Source organism: Aphelocoma coerulescens, chromosome 10 (assembly GCF_041296385.1).
Source record: "Aphelocoma coerulescens isolate FSJ_1873_10779 chromosome 10, UR_Acoe_1.0, whole genome shotgun sequence".
Lineage (NCBI taxonomy): Eukaryota > Metazoa > Chordata > Aves > Passeriformes > Corvidae > Aphelocoma > Aphelocoma coerulescens.
In genome coordinates this window covers 19889072-19910108 of record NC_091024.1, presented here as the reverse complement: position 1 = coordinate 19910108, position 21037 = coordinate 19889072, and the positions used below count along the sequence as shown (strand labels likewise).

The following is a 21037-nucleotide window of genomic DNA, read 5'->3' as shown; positions in this document are numbered from 1 at the left end:
TAACTCTGCCCCACACACGGTGATCCCTCCCTGTCCATGCCCCTTGGTTAACTCTGCCCCACACAGTGACACGGTGATCCCTCGCTGTCCATGCCCCTTGGTTAACTCTGCCCCACACACACTGCCCTGGTTCACACACTCCTCTCCAGAGCCCCAGCATGCTGTGCTCACATCTCCTTTTCAGGTGATCTGGTCACAAGCAGAGAGCTAAAGAGACACTGCCAGCTGACCACAGAGAGCAGGCCTGCAGCACCCCTCTCCCAACAGTCCTCCTCCTCCTCCTTCAGCTGTGCACAGCAATCTCTTGCACACCCAGAGTAAGTCTGGTCCAACACTGCTCAGCACTCCCAGAGCAGCCCTGATGGGTGCAGGGAGGAAAGATGGATGTGGCCTTTCAGTCAGGGCTCATCTGCAGGCACTTCAGAGGCAGAGAGAGCTGTCAGTGTGGCTGAGGGAGCACAGCTCCCACGCAAGGATGAAGCAGCGCTCCCCTGCCCTGTCTCCCCGCTGCTTTGTGGCAGGCACTGCACCACTGACAGGGGATCACCCCTTCCCCCTGCCTCCCTCCCCATGGGGAAGGTGGAACAGCTCCCAGTGCCAAACTCTCTCCAGGAACTGCAGCTGGGGCCGAGCCCCGCTTGCCAAAGCCGGCCGTGTTTGGTGCTTGGGCTCTGCAGTGCACGCCGGAGTCTGCATTGCAGTCCCCAACTGCACCCAGCACCATCTGTGCCCGGTGCTGCCTCACCCGGGGAGCCTGTGCCCCACAGGGCACCCAGCTGTGCTGTCCCCAGGGCCCGGGATGGCAGCACAGGGGAGCAGCATGCAGGAGTTGCACTGTGAGACCGACGCTGGAAATGGCTGCTCAGCCAAACTGCGAGGAGCAGGAGAGGGAAAAACACTGATCTGCTTCTGTTTCATTTTTTAAAACAAATTCAGTACAATCAACGGCAAATATACTTCAATCCTCTTCAAGCAGTGCCTGGAAGGGAAGTCAAGGAGCAGGGGGGAGCAAGCAGGGAGCTGTGGGTGCCTGTGGATCTGGGTGAAGGAGCTGCTCCAACAACAGCCCGAGCCACCCTCGCCTTTGCTGAGCTGCGCAGATGGGGGGAAGCAAAGCAGCCACGGGACAGGCCAGCACACTTGGGGAGATCTCAGTGCTCTGCTCCACCCCTGGCTCACCGAGTCACCCCAGAAGGACACCTCTGCTTCGTTCATCTCCACCTCTCCACGCACTCCTGCCTGGGCCGTGCAGCGAATGAACACAGCAGTGAACTCTGAGGCTGTGGCTGCCTCTCCCCAGCACCTGCCCAGCACCTTGCCCAGTGTCACCCCAGACCTCACAAGGCTCTGCTGTGCTCCAAGTGAAGCCCTCACAAATGGTAACACCACAAGGGTGCAGCCTGAGGTTTGTGAAGCGTGCCCCAGTGCTCTCCCTGCGAGTGTGGGCTGCTGGGAGGAGGGAAAGGCTCAGCCCCATCATGAATTAGTGCTGCGACAGCTCGCTGCAATCCAGCCATGACCTGCATGGCTGCTTCCCCTTCTCATCCCCAGGAGGAGCACGCTCTGCATTAGATCATGCTCTGCAGCAGGCTCTGCTCCAGAGCACAACACCAAGTGTGGGGACCAAGACGAAATTGCCCTGACCAGCTTTCCTTGTCCTGAAAATATGCTCCTGACACGTGGAGAGAGAGGCAGGGAGCTTTCTCTCTGCTTTGGAGAGCACAGAGACAGGAGAAAATAACTGATTGTCAAGCTACTTGCAAGGTTGTGGCTTCACCCACATTGTGCCTGACAACCCACCCCACATCCTGGAATTCCCCCTGGGAGCAGCACAGGCTCCAGGGGTCGTGGGGATCTTGCTTTTCACCAGACCTTTGTCTACAGATTGCTCCTCCTTCCTTTTTCCCTCAGCACAGTGTCAGAGAATGTAGAAAGCAGGAGGGTTCTAACACGTCCCCACGCTTATCTCTTTATTCAAGAGATAAGCACAGAGAAGCAGCAGATGGCAAACAGATGCCACAGGTTCTGCAAATCAGCTGTCTCCAGCCCTTCCCTCGGAGCTGTTCCTGGACCTTTGGGGGCTTGGAGAGGGCAAGCCCTCGCTGTCTGGCTGATTGCTCTGTTCACCAGCTACACAATTCCTGCAAGGGGCCCACCTGTGCCCACCCTCCTGCCAGCCCACGCAGCATCTCCCCAGATCCCCAGCCCACAGCAGCGTCCCAACAATCTGCAGAATTCCCTCGGGAACCTGCTGCAACAAAGCACGAGGGCCCCGACACAAGCGGCAGGAAGGAGAGGGGGCACTCAAGGCGAGCACTGTGGGAGAGCAGAGCTGGCAGCAGTGCCCGGGGCTGTCTCACCTCCTCCCACTGGTGGATGTAGCGGATGAGGCGGGAGAGGCGCAGCAGGCGCAGCAGGCTCAGGATCTTGGTGAAGCGCACGATGCGCAGGGCCCGCGCCGTCTTGTACACCTCAGAGTCGATGCGCGTCTCCACGATCAGGAAGATGTAGTCCACGGGGATGGAGGAGATAAAATCCACCACAAACCAGCTCTTCAGGTACTTCATCTTGATCCTCTGCGGGTCCAGGATGATCTCAGTGTTGTCCTCCACCACGATGCCTGTCCGGAAGTTGAGGACGAGGTCGATGAGGAAGAACGTGTCCGAAACCACGTTGAAGACAATCCACGGGGTGGTGTTTTCATCCTTGAAGAAGGTGATGCCCACAGGGATGATGATCAGGTTCCCAACCATCAGCAGCAGCATGGTCAGATCCCAGTAAAACCTGGACAGCAAGACAGAGACATGTGAGGTCAGCCATAGGGCAGGAGGTCGGGGAGCCCAGGTCAGTGGCACGGATGAACTCATCCATCTCTGCTGTCAGTCATCCCTCGGGCCCTGCTGCTCTGCCTGGGCACGCACACTGCACAGGCTAATTGCCTAATTAATATCAGAGGTACACTCCTGCTCTGCCTTCGCGGGCTCCAAAAGGAGCTGAGCCAGGGCTGGGCATGCCCGTCTGAACACTTCCCTGGGAGGTGCCCGGGCAGAGACTGAAAAACCTGTGGTTACTACAGAGACTGCTGGGTTAGGAGAGAACGAGGGTTTGGGAGGCCCCAGAGCCTGTGTGTCAATAAAGCCATTTGGGGTTAAACTATCAGGCTTTGCTCCTGCTGCCTGATCCTTCTTTAGAAGCAGCCAGCACCAAGAGCTCTGGGATCAGGATGGAGCTGGAGCCCATGCTCTCATCTACAGCCTTCAGCTCAGGTTCCTGCCAAGCCTGGGCTCCAGGAGTTTAGCCCACGCTCTCCAGGCTCCTGTGTTGTACAGAAACAATCAATAAACTTGGAGTCACGTGCCTGGAAACTCCTATGCCATTTCTAAGGACAGTAACACCAACACTGAACTCCTGGTCCATGAAGCACAGTCTCCAAGAAGCTTATCTTTACCTTAGTGGCAGGTCAGTGTTACCCAGTGGGACCGTACCGTAACACTCAGTTCTGCTCTGAAGGCACACACAGTCTGAGTAGAACCCCTCATTCATTTGTTTGGGATTTTTTTAAAGACTTTCCCCAGATCCACAATCAGGCAATGTGGCCACAACTCCCCCAGAGCGAGAACTAAAACCCTGCCCAGTGCCAGAGCTTGCTGAGGAGCCTCCGTGCCCAGCACAGCGGTGCTCAAGCCCCCTCCAAATGTGTCCCATGTGGATGCTGATGCACTGGGGGCTCCCACTGCCAAGATTCTACCAGCTCCACATGGGGTCAGCTACTCTAATACCATTAGTTATCAGTGCAATAATCACCAGCTTGTCACAGGAGGTGAGCAATCACCTCAACAGCAGTGAGAGCATCGGTGTGACCCTGGATTTACACTGATTTATCAGGGGGAAGCGCTGGGCTGAAGGACACGCACGTGCTGCTCCTGTGTCCAACACCTCCCAGCCAAAATCCCTGAGGTGTTTCAGGAGAGCTGGGTTTGCTTTAAAGGCCCTCAGGCTGTCCCTTGGTTAGCGGCTGTTTGGCTGGAGCCTGGAGCAGGCTGAGCTGCTGCAGAACAGGATTTCCAGAGTGAGGCAACTGCATGGTTTGTTAAACTCTCAGCAGGGAAACCAAAAGGGCAGAATATTCCCTAAAAGCCTTCTCTGTCCAGAGCCTCTCTGCCTGGTAAGAACACTTTAATGCACCTAAAAGCATCTTTAAGATTCCAGCTCTTGCCCATGCACAGAGAGGGTCAGCGGCCAGCAGCACCCCAGCAATTCTCACAATCATTCAGCAGAGGCTGATGGGAACTGATTTTAGAATAAGCAAAGTTATTCCCTAACGAGCTTTCTAAAAATGTCCTCAGCTCTCTCTTCCTGGCTCTCAGGGTGCCGGGAGGGAGGGTGCCAGGAATCCTCCCCTCGGTGTGCGGGTACAGGGGTGCGGGCAGCACTCAGCAGTGGGGTCTGTCCATGTGCCTCTGAGAGCAAGGCTGTGGCACCCAGCAATATGCCCTAATATAAATCCGTGTTGTGAGCTTCCTTAATAAGGGCCTGAGATGATGCTGCAGCTTTCCCAGGCAATTAATCTGGATAATCGCACAATAGCAGGAAGTCTGGAAGCAGTGTGTGCATTATTACTGAAAATAAATAACCTCCCAGCCATCTTTCATTTGCCCTGGGGAATACACCAGGAGATAGGCACAAAGAAAATGAGTTTGCCCAAGTTTCCAATTAATGGCATGAGCCTGGCATGGCTGGCTCTGCAGAGATGGGAAGGTAAGTGCCTTTCTTCTGAGATCTCTGCATTTTTGTGCCTCTTTTTTAGGCTGGGTGGTGATTTCTGCACTTGCTGGTAACTGGGGACGCTGCCAGCAGCGGCAGGATGGCTCCCAGCTCCAGGAAGATGTTTTGCACACGCCCAAGGCCAGTGAAATGCCGTCCCCTGACTGCAGCACTCCCTGCTAGCCCGGCCTCTCCCTGTCCAGTGTGGTCAGCTGTCCTGCATGCTGCAGCCAGCATTTCCTGAGGCCCTGAGCTCCTGCAGCTCTCCCCTGCCAGCCTGCTGCTCCTGAGCTGCCCCTGGAGACGCAGGGTGTGCGCTGTGGGCAGGGGGGTGAAGCGCTAAACGCCACTGCCCCGTGCTCCTGACAGCACAGCTCTCCTCAGGGCTGCACTGCTGACTCCAGATTATTGCCAGGGCCCCTCAGCTCTGACCTTTGGAGCCATCACGTAAAACCACAGAGGGGAAGCTTCTGTATCCGCTGATCCCCCTAGTAACGGTGTCAGGGAGGAGATAACCTTGGGGCTCCAGGAAGGAGGCAGAAAAAGCTGGAAACCACCGAGCATTTGGCCTGCACGCCAGCTCCAGCAGCCGCCTTTCCAATGAGAACTGCCTGGGAGTTCAAATTCCCCTGCTGAGGTTTCCACAGCTCCTGCATGTTTCCATTTCACCCACATAGGAAGCAGGATCTGCTCAGGGTGGCACCAGTGCGTTCAGACTTAATTAGACTCTCCAGGCCCGCAACACCTCAGAGGGCTGATACCATCCAAGTGTCATTCCGCATTTGCTCCGAGGAACATCCTCTCCCCCCCTGTAAATTACTGGCCACAATGACCAGCGGTGCATGTGATGTATGTAAGGGCAGGCACCAGCTATTAATAACCCATGTTTTCTGGATTTCTGTTGTTCCTTTCACCCAGGGCTTCCACGGAGCTGACAGTGATGAAATTGGCTCCGCTGCACCCAGGAGAGGCAGAGTTATTATCCCTGCCTTGCACACAGAGGAGCCACATGGCAGAGTGGAGAGCGAGGGATTTGTCCACGCAAGTCCGGGGCTAAGCAAGGGTTAGACCTGAATCTGATTTTTGAGTCTAACCAGATCGGAAGCCATTCACGTGGCTTGCAAAAGAGCCTGACAGAGATGCCTCTCTTGGACATCTCCCTCTGATATCCTGCCTTATTCTCACTTCTCTTCCTGCTTCCAAAAGCCTACATAAAAAATTAATAAATATGAATGTATTGTTTTATTACAGTTGACTCAGTGCAACTGAACAGCTCAGAGCACAGGGAACAGGCAGCACTACATAAACCAGATGTCTTGTTCAAACACCCTTGGTTTTTGTACTCCATCCTACTCTCTGTACGCTCCTTGGATCTGAAAATCACGGTTTAACATGCACCACTACCTCGGATCTCTTAATTCCTGATATATTATTTAAACAGAACGTGTCTGAGAATTAGCGTGCCACAGACACGTCAGGAATATGTGCTCTGTAAGCACACTCAGCTGATGTGACAGCATGTACACTTTGTAGGCATTGGTTTGTGGGTTTGGAGCCTTGCACCATCTTTCTGCCCTGCCTAGAGCACACTGTGACAGCAGGCCAGGAATACATTGCTTTTGGAAGTCATTTTTTACCATTAAATGAAATCTCCTTTCTCAAAACCATTCCATGGCGCAGTGTGGGCAATTCCAGTGCCTGAGCTCAGGAAGGATTGTGAGGAATTGGAGAGACAGCAGTGAATCCCAGAGGTGAGAGGCCCAGCAGCACCACTGCGTCACAACAGCACCCCAACCCTGCGCATTTGTGGCCCCTGAACTTCTGCTCTGGCTCCCTAGTGCTTGCACGGTCCAGAGAAAAGGGACTGGAGCAGCCTCACCTCTAAATTAACAAAGCTTTTTGGGGTTTTTTGCTCCTGCTGAAAGGCAGCCAGCTCTGGGCTACAGCGAGGCGCTGCCTCAAAGGAAGCACAAATAAAAACGCACCTGCCCGGCAGTGCCAGGAGCCGGGAGACTCTGCCCAGCAGTGGCACTGAGCTCCCAGCCCGCGGCCAGCCCTGCCGACCTCCCAAGAACGGCTCTTGAATGAGCACAGCTCGCTCCAGCCAAGCCCAAACCAAGCCCAGCTGCTGTCCCGAGGCTCGGTGCTGACTCCAGAAACAGAGTGCCACCTACTGAGTGCCACACGGAATCTCCGTCCCCTGCCTGGTGGGCAGGAACGGCTCCTCGTTCCCTTGGAGCTGATGGGAAGCTGCCCTGGTGGGAGCGGCAGCTGCCTCTGCTCGCCCTGGACTGCGGGCCGGAGGAGGCACTGCCGTGCTCAGCAGCGGCCGGGCAGGCAGCAGGAGAGCTGCAATTCCCGGGAGTGCAGGGGCTGGAAATAGGAATCACCTTTTGGAAAGAGCGTTAGCGGAGCTCGGGTGGCCGGAGCCACAGCGGGAGCAAAGTTTACTCCAGAAAGAGCCGTTCCCAGAGAGAGCAGGAGCAAAAGCAGGGGGAGATCCTTCCCTGCCTCTGGAAGCACGGCTTCTCCCAGACAGCAGCAGGCTGCTTCTGCTGGAGTTACAGACGTTGCTCTGTCCCAGAGATAACGGGAGGACACGGCGATTCACTGCTCCTAAACACACTGAAGGACACTTAACCAGTATTTCCCTTGTGGGAAGAATTCATTTATTTATAGGGAGTTTACTCAAATACCTGTGCACTTGGAAACCTCTCTGCCGTGAAAAAGAGTCAAACGAGTTACAAAAACGTTCTGAGTGCCGTGTAATGTGAAAGGACCCAGCTGAAGGAAAAGACAAACAATTTTAATTCCTTCTGACCGGTCTATGCAAATACTCGCTCTCCTCTGCCATGCTGACTAAAGCTCCCGGGAGCACTGCTAATTAGCCATGCATTCTGACAGCAGAGCAGCCTGCCGGGCCCAGCCTCCTCCAGAATCCCCTGGGTGCCTGCATCTCCTGCAGCCTCGCTGGCTCCCAGCGGCTCCTGGACTCGGGGGCACCAAATCCAGCGGCACTGCCAGGCATGGAAAACCAACAGTGGGGACCCAGCTGGCCGGGACAGGGCTGCACCCACAGCACCCCCCAGGGATGCTCCGGCAGCTCCTCCAGGTGACAGCAGGGAACGCTCCTTGCCTTTGGGCGCCGCGGGGCTCAGCTGGCTCCGGGGTCAGTGGGGTGGGATGGGATGGGATTCCCCATGGAATTCCCTGCCCTGCCAGCAGCACGAGGCCTGTGAGGCAGAGATGGGTTGGAATGCTTACACAGGCAGGTGCATGAAGAGGACAGCTCCCAGCACAAACGAGGTGTGGGCCCGGCAGCGCTTGGCATCTGCATTCCTTAAAGCTCCCGTGCTGTTCCTGACAGAATTCCCATGGAATTCAGCTGGCAGTGTTACCCGAGGAAAGATATTCTCCAAGGTGTGCACTTAGCCTTTGCCTTAGATTATCTTCAATCTACATAATTGCTCACCTAATCTCCTCCGAGCGGTGCCCAATTCCAAACCATGTTTCAAGTTCAGAACATATGCTCATATTATTACCTTAAAATATAATTACATGGATTTTGGTGAGTGGAAAATGAAGGAAGCTATTGCTTATGTAATACCTGGAGATGGCATTTGCAGTCCAAGCAAGGAAGCATTTCCATTGCTTCTCTATCATTAATTTTTAAATCTAACACTACATTATTAAACAATAATCAACACCCTACATTTTTCAAAGTAATGTCCAAACATTAATTAAATCCCAGCAGATATAATTAGGAAGGTATTATCATCCTATATTGCAGATAGACTATGAGATACTAAACATTAAAGAAACTCATTCCGAGGTAGAAGGAGCACCCAGCAAAGGTGGATGTCTCAACTCAGGAGAGCTTTCCAGTCATGTTACAATCTATAATTTGATCAGTAGCAGCCAAGGGGAAATTCCTTCTCTTTTCTATTGCAAAAATATAAATATACACATTACTTGGAGGTATTTTTATTCCAGCAGTAATAGCTGGCAATTTGCAAACACCACGTTTGAGGCACTGATGGATTTCAGCAATTAGAAGCGGGTACGTTGTGAATGATGCCCTTTCTGTAAGTCACACAACACAGGGCACTCTATCAGTCGGAGGTAGCTGGGCTTGCTGCCTCTCTGCTCTGCACCCACTGCTGCCAGGCCCCCTGGAGAGAGGGACACCCAGGGGACATGGGGGGGCTGGCCAGGCTGGAGAGGTGGCTCCGTGTGAGCCTCGGGAAAGCCAATAAGGCCAAGTGCTGGTGCTGCCCCTGGGCTGGGGCAGGCACCAGGATCAGTCCAGGCTGGGGATGAACGGATCGAGGGCAGCCCTGGGAAAAAGGGACCTGGTGGCACTGGGGGGTGAGAGCTGGAAATGGCCCAGCCCTGAATCCTCCCCCGCCCTGGGCTGAGCCCCAGCCTGGGCAGCAGGGGAGGGGGGGTTCTGCCCCTGTGCCCTGTGCCCAGGTGAGAGCCCACCTGCAGAGCTGCCCCAGCCCTGGGGCCCAGCACAGGGAGGACGTGGAGCTGCTGGATAGAGCCCAGAGGAGGCCACGGAGGCTGTTCCAGGGCTGGAGCCCCTCTGCTCTGGAGCCAGGCTGGGAGAGCTGGGGGTGCTCACGTGGAGAGGAGAAGGCTCCAGGGAGAGCTCAGAGCCCCTTGCAGGGCCTAAAGGGGCTCCAGGAGAGCTGGAGAGGAACTGGGGACAAGGGATGGAGGGACAGGACACAGGGAATGGCTTCCCACTGCCAGAGGGTAGGGATAGATGGGATATTGGGAAGGAATTGTTCCCTGGGAGGGTGGGGAGGCCCTGGCACAGGGTGCCCAGAGCAGCTGTGGCTGCCCCTGGATCCCTGGCAGTGCCCAAGGCCAGGTTGGACACTGGGCTTGGAGCAGCCTGGGACAGTGGAAGGTGTCCCTGCCCATGGCAGGTGGCACTGGGTGGGCTTTAAGGTCCCTTCTAACCCAAACCATTCTATGAATCCAGCGATTTTTGCTGGAGAATTCTGAAGAACTGAGGACGAGGACAGCAGAGCTCATGTCAAAGGCAATCCACCAAAGAGTGGGTTTGCCTGAACGAGGGAACAGCTCCGTGCTCAGTGCTCAGTTGCTATTTTTCATCAGCTGCTACCTCAGGAGAGCTGGCAACACGTTCCCCTGGTGTGGGCCCTGCAGGGAGGGAGGACAAACCACATGTGGGACACCCAGCACTGCCCAGGGGAGCTGCCAGAGGAGCCCCCAAGAAGCTGCTGGTGACTGTCCTTCACAGAAATTCCAGTCACCGAGACAGACACTTCCCTGCCTCCATCTCAGTTTGAAAGAGGCTTTGTGAATCAGCCAAGACAGACAGTCCTGACCTTCTGCGACTTTGCCGGAACCTCTTTGTTGTGTTTGCTGCTTTCCTGCCTCAGAAACGCAGCAGCCTGCATTATCTCTGTGCTCCAGCGTGCCACTCGTGAACCACACCCACGTGAAGCACGTGGAAAGCCCTTGCAAGGGATGCTGCCAGCCCTGCTCAGACGTGTGGGCACTCCCACTCGGGCTGGGAGGTGAGAGGGGCTGCAAGTGCCACGGCCAGGGCAGCAGCACTCCAACTGCGAGCTGGGGCCGTCGCCCGCTCGGGATCCTGCAGGGGTGAGTGAAGTCACCTGCTAAGCTCAGTTTCAAGGATGGAGCAAACCACGTTTGCAGAGAGGCTCCTGGAGGCTGGAGCGCTGCTGCCTGCCTTGCATCTGTCCCGGGATAATGAGGCTCCATCCAATCCGTACAGTGCTAATCCAGGACCTGGATGAGCATTTCCCAGGGGTTTGTGTTCAAGCTGCCCTTTGATGAACACCTACTCCCAGTCCTGCTCTGCAGACAAACCAAGCTGCTCCTGCACTTTGGTTCCCAGTCATGCTGAACCATACCCCTGGCACGAGGCTCGGGAACGTCCCGGGGGATTCGGCCCCGTGGAGTCAATGCCCACCATCCTCAGCTCCTGCTGCCTTCCTGCCTGCAGATACCGGCCTCACGAATGAAAGCCTGTCTTAAATCTATACTTAGAACCCAATCTTCCCAGAAAGGTAAAAATAAACAAGATTTCATTTCTCTCACAGAACCAGAGATAGCCACAAGAGACTTGGTTTGTTCCGGCTCTAAATTTGGAGCATGGAGGCCAATAGAGCACACATCCCATTTCCGACTAAAGCAGCATTATTAATATTTTCTCACTTGCTTGGACACAGCTATTAATATCTCGTGGAGAATTCCCCTGCAACAAGCTGCAGGAGCAGTGAAATTTTTATGGTGCTAGTGCTAGGAAAGCTTATCCCCTCTCTGTCTGAAGGCCCAAAGGAGCCTGAACCCAGGCAATTTATTGTGGCTCTCGCAGCACCACCAGGGTGAGCACGGATATAAATTGTCCTGCAGTGGGAATTCACTGCAGCAGGGGCTGGAGACACCGTGTGAAGCTGGAATGGTGCAGGTTCACCAGGAGGTTTACAGGATTCCTCAGGAAGGGAAGCCAGGCTGTGCAGCCACCATCAGCTCCATGTCTGGAGGACTCCTGTCCCCACGGAAGGTCAGACCACTGTGGGGTCCCTGCTGAGGGAAGGTTCCCTCCTCACCCACAAGGCAGGTCTCACTGCACGGCTGGCTCACCAAACCCCAGCAGAAGGAAGCTCCCAGCGCACACCCTGCAGGGGCAGGGAGATCAGCACCACGTTCTGCTGGTAGCCTTGAGGCACAGCTGCACCGATGGCACAGAGTTACCCCCCTCTTCGTGCCCCACCCTACATAAATGTTTGTGGATTCCCCTCTCCCTGCCCACCTGCAGCTGAATCCCAGGGGTCTCCAAGGTGCTGGATGTGGATTGATTGCAGAGTTCCCAGAATATATTATGCATGAGCTGCCGTGCTCGGGGCCTGGCAATTCTGCGTTGTTTGATCTCCTGAAATCTCCTGCTTGTATGAATATGGAAAAGTTCCTCTTTGTTTGCTGCCCATTGATCCAGACATTGACCCTTCTCCTGTGTGCATTTATCTCTGATGATTTAATAATGAAAAACACCAATAAAGTGAGGGAGGGAAGGGAGGAAGGATGGAAGGAAGCCCCTTCAGGGGGACCTATTGCCATGGAAACGTGCCATATGCTGCTGCTGTAGGGAAGGGATGGATCAATAAGGGCTGTGGCCTCCAAGTCATCAGGAATGTGTTGTGGAATGTGAAGGATTAAAGCCTAAAGACATGCATAAGTTGTGACATGATGAAGTTCAGACCCTGGCCCATGTCCAGCACCCAGCATGAGTCAAACCCCAGTGCTGGGGCAGGGAGGACGTGCGCAGGGGAGCTCTGAGCTGTCCCAGAGAGCGGCAGCACTGGGAAGGGCTTGGTCTGTACACAGGGATAGGAAGGAAAAGGATTGTCTATAGATGCCACAGATGTGTATCACAGCATCACAGAATCACACACTGGCTCGGGCTGAAGGGTCCTTAAAGCCCACCCAGTGCCTCCCCTGCCAGGGCAGGGACACTTTCCACTGTCCCAGGCTGCTCCAAGCCCAGTGTCCAACCTGGCCTTGGGCACTGCCAGGGATCCAGGGGCAGCCACAGCTGCTCTGGGCACCCTGTGCCAGGGCCTGCCCACCCTCCCAGGGAACAATTCCATCCCAATATCCCATCTACCCCTGCCCTCTGGCAGTGGGAAGCCATTCCCTGTGTCCTGTCCCTCCAGACCCTTATCCAAAGTCTCTCTCCATCTTTCCTGGAGCTCCTTCAGGCCCTGCAAGGCCACACTGAGATCACCCAAGAGCTTCTCCTCTCCAGGCTGAGCAGTCCCAGCTCTCCCAGCCTGGCTCCCAGCAGAGCTGCTCCATCCCTCTGACCAAGCTGGTGCCTCCTCTGGGCTCTCTCCAGCAGCTCCACATCTTCCCTGTGCTGGGCCCCAGGGCTGGGGCAGCTCTGCAGGTGGGCTCTCACCGAGCACAGGGGCACAGGGGCAGAACCCCCTTTCCTGCTGCCCAGGCTGGGGCTCAGCCACGGCAGGGGGGTCCTGGGGATGTCTGTCGGTTCAGAGCTGCTCCAAGGGTGGCACAGGACACACGACACCGACAGCAGGGACCTTCCACACTCATCTCCTTGGGAAGTCACAGGGATGACAGGCTGCCTTCTTAACTGGTTTGTGTTGACGTGTCTGTCTTGACATAATACGGGTTTATGTGACCTGAGGATGTCACTCTCGCCACTAGGAAGCCAAATTTCCTAACATTAAGCACTAAAATAAGGCAGAGAAATTACATGAGTCACACAAGTAGGTAAGAATCACAGTTTGGGAGTGGGGGTGTGGAGGGGACACTGCAGTGCTTTCTGAGAGCTGCTGGTTTGCCTTGTGCTGACATACTCATGCCCTCATACCCTGCGGCTGTCCCCAAGGAGTGACACACCCAGCTCAGTCATCTGCCAGCTGGGAACACGGCTTCCCACCACCCGAAACACTGAAAGGGCTCCTCTGGGCATTGCTGTGCCCCAGCTCCGGTGGGCTGGGACTCACAGCTCCAGAGTCCCCAAAGGAAACTGGGGTCCCTTAATGGCTTCCCACTGCCAGAGGGCACAGTTGGATGGGATACTGGGAAGGAATTGTTCCCTGTGAGGCTGCTGAGGCCCTGGCACAGAGTGCCCAGAGCAGCTGTGGCTGCCCCTGGATCCCTGGCACTGCCCAAGGCCAGGCTGGACATTGGGGCTTGGAGTCACCTGGGACAGTGGAAGGTGTCCCTGCCCATGGCAGGGGGTGGAATGGGATGAGCTTTAAGGCCCTTTCCAAGCCAAACCATTCTGGGATTCTGGGATTATTCCAACTTCCGGGCTCTCTTGAGGCTGCAGAGCCCAGGTTTGGGATACCTGCCATAGCCTTTGAGGCATGCAGCACCAGGAGAGCCACCCCACAGGTCACCACCCCGGTACAACATCTCTGTGTGTGCCCAGCTGTGCCCTGGGCTGGTCACAGCCAGCCACCCCTCAAGGAAAGCCCAAAAAGCACAGGGAGAGCTCCCTGTGCCCGAGGATGGATCACACCTGAAGCTGCTGTTCAGCTGCATGATTTACTCCAGCTCTGCTCCCAGGCACACGTGCTCTCTCAGAGTCTCTCTCCAGCTTCCACAGTGCCCAGGATTTATGTCTGAGAGAGGCAACAGCATCTGCCAGACCTCAGCACCGTGCACACATTCCTGCTGTGGGAGCCCTGGCGGTGCCAGATGGGACAGGGACAAAAGTCCGACCTCTCTCCTGCTTAATGGCAGCACGGGAATGCTGGAAGCTGCCAGGAAGAGGTGATAGAAAGCAGTTTGGGGTTTTCCAATGGTCTGCTGGAATGATCATAGTCAGAGCTGCCTCCCTCCAAAGGTTCCAAACACCCTAAAGCACGTGTTCAGCGAGGATGGGGAAAGCCGGAGGGACAGCAGGTGCTGGCTGCGTGTGGCTGCCACCCCTGGCAAGGACAGCTCAGCACAGCGCTGAGGGGCACCCACGGGGAGGACGGGGGCACTCCCAGGCAAATCCCTCCTTTCCCAGGTGTTGCTCTGGGGTTAAAACACGCTGGCCAGCAGGGACGGCCAGATCCTTAGTGTGGATCTGCTGTACCTGGTGAATATGGCTCAAGCTGTGGAGGCAGTGCCAAAGGAGCAATGTGTGAGGAGCATGGATTGGGATGGATGGAGCACATATTATGGTGTGCTTTGGACCTTCAGCTCTGCGTGATCCTTATTAATTTATGGGAATCCTCACTGTTTTACATCCTTGCTTTAGCCCTGGTGGGAAATGTTCCTGCTGGGAACACTGTTCCAGACAAGGTTGAGCACCCAGTGCCAGCCAGGGGCTCTTCCCATGGGGAATGGAGTGGGATGGAAGGAGTGAGGCACCTGGAAAGGGAACGGAGTGGGATGGAAGGAGTGAGGTACCTGAGAGGGGAACGGAGTGGGATGGAAGGAGTGAGGCACCTGGAAAGGGAACGGAGTGGGATGGAAGGAGTGAGGTACCTGGAAAGGGAACGGAGTGGGATGGAAGGAGTGAGGTACCTGAGAGGGGAACGGAGTGGGATGGAAGGAGTGAGGCACCTGGAAAGGGAACGGAGTGGGATGGAAGGAGTGAGGTACCTGAGAGGGGAACGGAGTGGGATGGAAGGAGTGAGGCACCTGGAAAGGGAACGGAGTGGGATGGAAGGAGTGAGGCACCTGAGAAAGGAACAGAGGGGGATGGAAGGAGTGAGGTACCTGAGAGGGGAACGGAGTGGGATGGAAGGAGTGAGGCACCTGAGAAGGTAAGCAGGCACTGGCTGTGTGCACTTCAGCTTCCAATGCACAAAGTGCCTCTCCTGCCCAGCTGGTGCTCACATCAGACTCTTGTTTGTAATGAGTTATTTGGGCTGCAATGGAGCACAATGAATCCTCAGAAAGACTAATGCTGCTGGGATCTTGGGGCTATTCAGGTAGCCCAGACCCCAGATGAGAGATGAATCACCTTCTAAAAATGCAGCAGTTAGGAAAAAAAAAAAAAAGTCCAATTGCTTCTGATTATTTTCAGTCTCAGAAGAAACATACTGTACTGAGGCTGTGCTTACCTAAGGCATCCACGTGAATCCACTATCCCTCCCTCTGGAATGGCTGCTGAATTAATTACTGCCTGTACTGGAACTCTGAGGAGCTCCCCAGAGATTGGTTCCCTTTTGACCTCAAAGCTTTTTAGGGCAGGTGGCTGAGTCTCCCCACCAGCATCTGCCAGCTGGAGAAACTGAGGCACGGAGGGGCAGATATTCCAGAGGGCCTCACTGCCTCAGCAGAACGGAGAGCAGAGACCAGGAATTCTGACATCCAACCCAGTGCCCGAAGGGCACTCAGCTCTCAGCTTCAGATCCTCATGCAAGAAGCCTCCAGGCTCCAAAGCCCCTTCCAGTTCTGAGGAAGTGTTCCCATCCCCCAGATGTCCCTGCACTGGGCTGACTGAAACGAGGAAACCCAGCAGAAACTGAGGGGCAGCACGAGACTGAGGGAAAACGAGGAGGGCTTGGGGCACGCCCTGAGACAGGAGAATGAAACACTCAGGCAGTGGACGTGTAAAATACACTGTCCCCAGCAAGGACAGTGTCACACACAGCTGCCCACAGAGGATGCTTCCAGTCACAGTTATGCACAATGGAAAGAATTCCATGGTCACACTCAGGACATTTACGGCCTTTCCCCTCCTGTCACACTGGTAGGAGGAAATCTGGCTTTTCACCTGCCTGTGTGGTGTGCTACACACACTCCTGGACAGGAGCATGTGCTGGGGATCCAGGCACTCCCACCGAGCACCTCCCCGCCCTTTGCCACGACCTGCGCTGTTGCTGGAGCTCTCCTGCTCTTTCCAGGACACGCTGCAAATTCTCTGATTTGTGGTGTGGTGGGGATTCCCAGAGGGTTCTCCTCTATCCAATGCTGCAGCGTCTCAGTGACGTTCCCATGGAGAAAGCTCCCAGAGCAAGCTGCAGCTGCAGCCTCCTCCCTCCTGAGCAGCCCAAAGCCCCGCTAGACACGGGCAGTTCTGTGGCTCTGCTGTGCACTGCTGCTCCTCGGGGCACGGAGCGCCGGGGACAGGCAGACAAACACTGATGGGCACCACGAAAACTGCTCAGATAAATCTTTCCCACTAAGGGCCGGACTTGCCCTGCTCTATTTAAGTCAATGGAACGAAGCCATTGAGCCCTGGGGGAGCAAGCGCCAGCCCTAAATCATTTCTTTGATTAATTGTTCTTGGGAAGGAAGAATTCATTAAGCATTCCGCTCAGCAATTAGAAATAAATATATTTTTAGAATGAACAACCTGCCAGAAACAAGTTGTTTCAGAAATATATTCAGCTTGATGCATTTGCCATCAATACAGAACGAGGAGGCTCCAGCCTGCCAGAGGGACAGGCTGGGAAAGGGACACTGCAGGGACAGGAAGGACAGGGCTGTCACTGGGGAGTTACTGAGATGTCTGCACCACTCAGGTTCTGTCTGTGTGAGCAACCCGAGGAGTTTTTCCTCTATATTCCTATTCCAGCCATAAGCTGGGAATAAATCTCCCTGCTGTTTCAATGGAATGTGACAAAGCTGTTGCTACACACAGCTGGGGCAGAGCAGATAGCAGAGCCATGGACACCCACTAAATAACAACAGCCCGCTTGTACTTCCACTGTGGCATCAGGCTCGGACCAGCTACAAGGGCAATGTGAAATACCAGCCTCTGTAAGGAGTTTAGGACAGTAAGTGCCACAGCCTTGGGATGTGGGACACGCTGGCACAGTCAGTGGTGACCACAGGGACAGCAGGACAGGAGCCTGCTCCAAGGCAGTGACAGCCAAACCCTTCCCTGCCCACTGAAGGTGCAGATGCCATGAGGTGTAAATGAGGTGTAGGGATGTCTTTTCAATTTTAAATCCATGCTTCAAGGCAGGAGCTCAGCACAGGCTCTGTTCACGCCTGAGCCCAGAGAAGCACACGGAACTGGGAGGTGGGCACTTCTAGAAAGATCTACTTCTGGTCCTGAGTGTGGGAGAGGAAACCCTAACAGAACCTAAACACGCTCTGGGATCTGAGAGTTACAGCCACAAAAGACTATTCCAGGCTTTTAAGTTTTGTGCCTTAAAAGAAAAGACAAGTCTTATCCTTTGGTTGTGGTGCCTAGAGGCAAGTCTCTTCCCTGCCCTGCTTTGGGAATGGAGGATGGCAGCAGTGTCTCAATGAATTCCAGCTTTTCCAAGAAGAACACACTCTCAAAGGGCCCTCTTCTCCAAAACATGAAACACCCTTGTAGCTTTTCCTTCTGCACACACAGGACCCAGTTTCAAGGCCACTGCAGCAGGCACTGGCTCAGCCTTTGATTTCAGCAGGGATGTGCTGGGATAGCACATAATTTGGCTGGCAACTCGAGCGCTTCCATCATGATTACATGATTTTGGTGGTTTTCTTCTTTTTAGTTAATCCTGTCCTTCTGCTTAAGCTCAGAGTAAGGCAGGAGCCAGGGTTTTGCTCTTGTTCTTTCATCCCAGCAGAAATGTCTGTGCTGTGCCTCAGCCCAGCTGGGAGCCCTGGCACCGGGACAGCACAGGGAGGCTGAGGAAGAGGAGGAGGAGGATGGGTTAGTGGTGAGGGGACCTGGGGAAAGCTCTCAAGTCACTCCAGCAGCACTCCAGTGGGGAACAGCAGAGGGTCTCTGACTGGAGGCCAGGGCAAGCAGAGAGCAGAGCAGCTCTGCTCCCAAGTGTATCCAAACCCATATTAGCTCGTTAGATATGCAGATGGTAAATGAGGGATCTCCTTCAGGAAAGGCATCCTTGAATCAGAAATAGCTGTTCTGTGGGCAAAGAGCAGAAAATTCAGGGCTCTGAACCACTTCCACTGCGGCAAGAGAGCCCCAGGCTCCCTAAATCCTGCCTTGAGGAGCCACTGAACAAACACGGAGCTGGGAGTGGGATGTGGGATCAGCGACAGCAGCGCAGCACCAGCAGGTACCCCCCAGTGATAGCACAGGGCCTGGCTAATTCGGGGTTCCTGGACAGGACACACGGCCTGAGGTGCCTCCAAGGAGGGAAACTCTTTCCCAGGGCCACTCTCACCCGTGAATTTGGCTCCGTATGTCTGCTAATGAACCTCATTTGCAAGCGATGCCGACCAGCCCGCCCGCACCCACGGAACCCCGGTGCGTGGAGGGATGATCTCACCCGGCCCTGCCGGCAGGCTGAGCTGAGGGAAGTGCAGCAGAAGCACTGCAGCTCCAGGGCAGGGGCTGAGCACAGCTGAAGTGCCGAGCTGCACTGCCCTTCCTCACAGCGTCACCTGCCTGCCTGCAAAGGTCACGAGTGCTCTGCCAGCAGCCACGGGGTTTTATCATCAGGGTCCTTTGTATTCCTACAGAACTCCTTTAGTTGGAATATCCTCCCTTCCTCTCCCTGAGCCAGCCAGGGCCATACTTTGCCTAGGAAAAGCAAAGTTTTTGTGAAGAATTCTCTGCCCTCCTCTTGTGCCCAGCTGTAGGAAAGCCATGCTCCACTCTGAACCACACAACTGGAGGAACAGCCAACCCTATTCTTTTTCCCTAACTGGGCTGCAGATTTTAGAATCCAAGTTTGGGGCAGGCAGAAGTTTCCACTGACCTGTCCTGACTTCAAAGAGGTGCCCTTTGTGCCCTTTCCCCAGAAAAATCTCGGCCACAGGGGCGTGGAGAGGAAGCAAGGCCTGAAGCTTTGGGCCAGGCTGAGGCAATGGGAGGGCCTAACTGCAGGCAGCTTGTTGAGCTCCCTCAGGGATTGTCTCTGCACCTCGTATCTCGGAGGCTGGGAAGAAAGGCTGCTGGCCTGCCATTCCTGAGAGTGTGCCTGTGGTGACTGCACTGGAGGAAGTGCTTGAGAACAGCTCAGCCCTGTGAGAGCTGTGCCCCAGAACAGCTGCCAAGTCCCAGGGGGTTTCACCCCTGACTTCACCCAGCAGTGTCTCCACAGCCACGCTCATGGATTGCATCGTCTCCCATGGCCACGGACACACCAGCACCTCTGGCATCTCCTATTCACCTGCAGAGAGGATTGTGCTGATGGGGGGACTGAGCTTTGGAGAAATTACACTGCCTTTTGTCCTGCTTCTACGTCTCAGCTATGGGAAACACAGGACTGGAAACACTTCTGAGAGCTTTAGGGTGGGAGGAAGAGCAAAACAGAGGTGGTGGTGGTCTGGAAGTGGGAATGGCCATGCTGTGGTAGCAGGCAGAGGGATCTCTGAGCAGGTGTTTGAGGGGCTCAGCCCTGGCTCACGCTGCTGCCAGCCCCAGCACTCCCAAGGCACTTCATCATTAGCTGCACCCCCGATGTTATGCATTGATTTCCACAGCAGACTCATTCACACACACACAACACACCCACCCACACGCAGCAATGGCTAGACAGACACAAAGCATGCAGCAGCCAATTATTGGGGGTGGGAACAGCTTGCATGAGCTCATGATGAAGCTTAGCCTTAATTCTGCTGAGCTGGAGAGGCTGGAGCTGTGCTCTGCTCTCCTGACTGACTGCGGAGCGCAGAGCAGGGCAGATGATGTCAAGGCAAATCTTTTTTTGTCTGCAGTGCAGATTTGGCTGTGTGAATTTACTTGCAAATGAGGCTTCCAGATCCCCTGTTGGAAAGCAGGAGTCCTGGGCCATACCCACAGCTGCCACTGTCAGCCCCAAGTCCTGCTCGTGCTGCAGAAGGAGCTGCCCCGGTTTGGAAGGCTTGGGCCCAGCTTCCCAGCAGGATCTGTGGGCAAGGAGAGGCCGGTGGGATCCATGGGAAGGGATGAGGGAGGAGTGCCTGTGCTGCAGAGACAGCTGAGGAGCCCACTGCCATGGGAATGAAGGAAAAGAGACCCCAACAGTCTCACAAACTGAGCACCAGGAACTGTCCAGAAGCTTAGCCAGCAGCCATGGGCACATCTGGGTTTGACTGAAGCACGCCTGTGACCCAGGTTTTTGTTGCAGTTGCCAGCTGTGGGACAAGCCTGGATGTCCCAGCCTCGGCACATGCAGGGAATTGCCCTGGCCAAGGCTGGCATGGAGCACACTTGTGTTTGCACCAAAAGCCAGGGGTCACAACACATCACCCAAAAGATCTGCCAGCCACCCAGCTTCAGGGATGCTTCCTAGAGCTGCCACAACACAGCAGGGACAGACACCGTGCAGCTCCTGTGCCAGACCTGGTGTTTGGGAGTGTTTCCTGAAGTCTGGAGTCACACGTTCCCAAAGGAAAGGGTAGCACACCCTGCAGTACACATGACTGGCGAGGGAAAGGTGGAACATTTTCTTCTTAGAGCATCTCTGAGCCCCATGCAGGGGCTGCACAATTCTCATTTATGGACATAAAAGGTAAAATCCATCTTGTCTGCCTCTCCATGCAGGGTTTTTTTCCTATCTTTTTCCAGCCTAGTTCTAAATGTGCCAGACAATGGAGCACCATACATGGAACTGGAGAGTATTGGTCACCCCTTCCCTTATTAAGACAAAGGAACCCATGATTCAGAAATCCCCTAACAGCATATGGACCCACTGCTTTTTGGGGTCCCAGTTAAAGGTGGACAATAGGTGAGACCAAATCTACAGCACTACACAGAAATGGAGAATCCTGAAGAATGTCTTATGAAACTGCCTGGTAGAGACCAACCCCACCCTTGCTGGCACCTCCTCTGGCATCTGCTGCTACATTAAAATATTGTAGAGTCCCCTATCATCTTCCACAGCCCCTGGCAGCACCATCA

The 21037-nt window shown here is 54.9% G+C and overlaps 1 protein-coding gene across 1 annotated transcript in view; it reads right to left on the bottom strand.

Moving 5' to 3' along the window:
• The window catches only part of HCN4 (hyperpolarization activated cyclic nucleotide gated potassium channel 4), a 91599-nt gene that overhangs the window by 60104 nt on the left and 10458 nt on the right, over positions 1–21037 (bottom strand). Inside the window, exon 2 of the mRNA XM_069025777.1 lies at positions 2361–2784. Coding sequence (XP_068881878.1) covers positions 2361–2784 — 424 coding nt within the window. The remainder of the gene's footprint in view (positions 1–2360; positions 2785–21037) is intronic.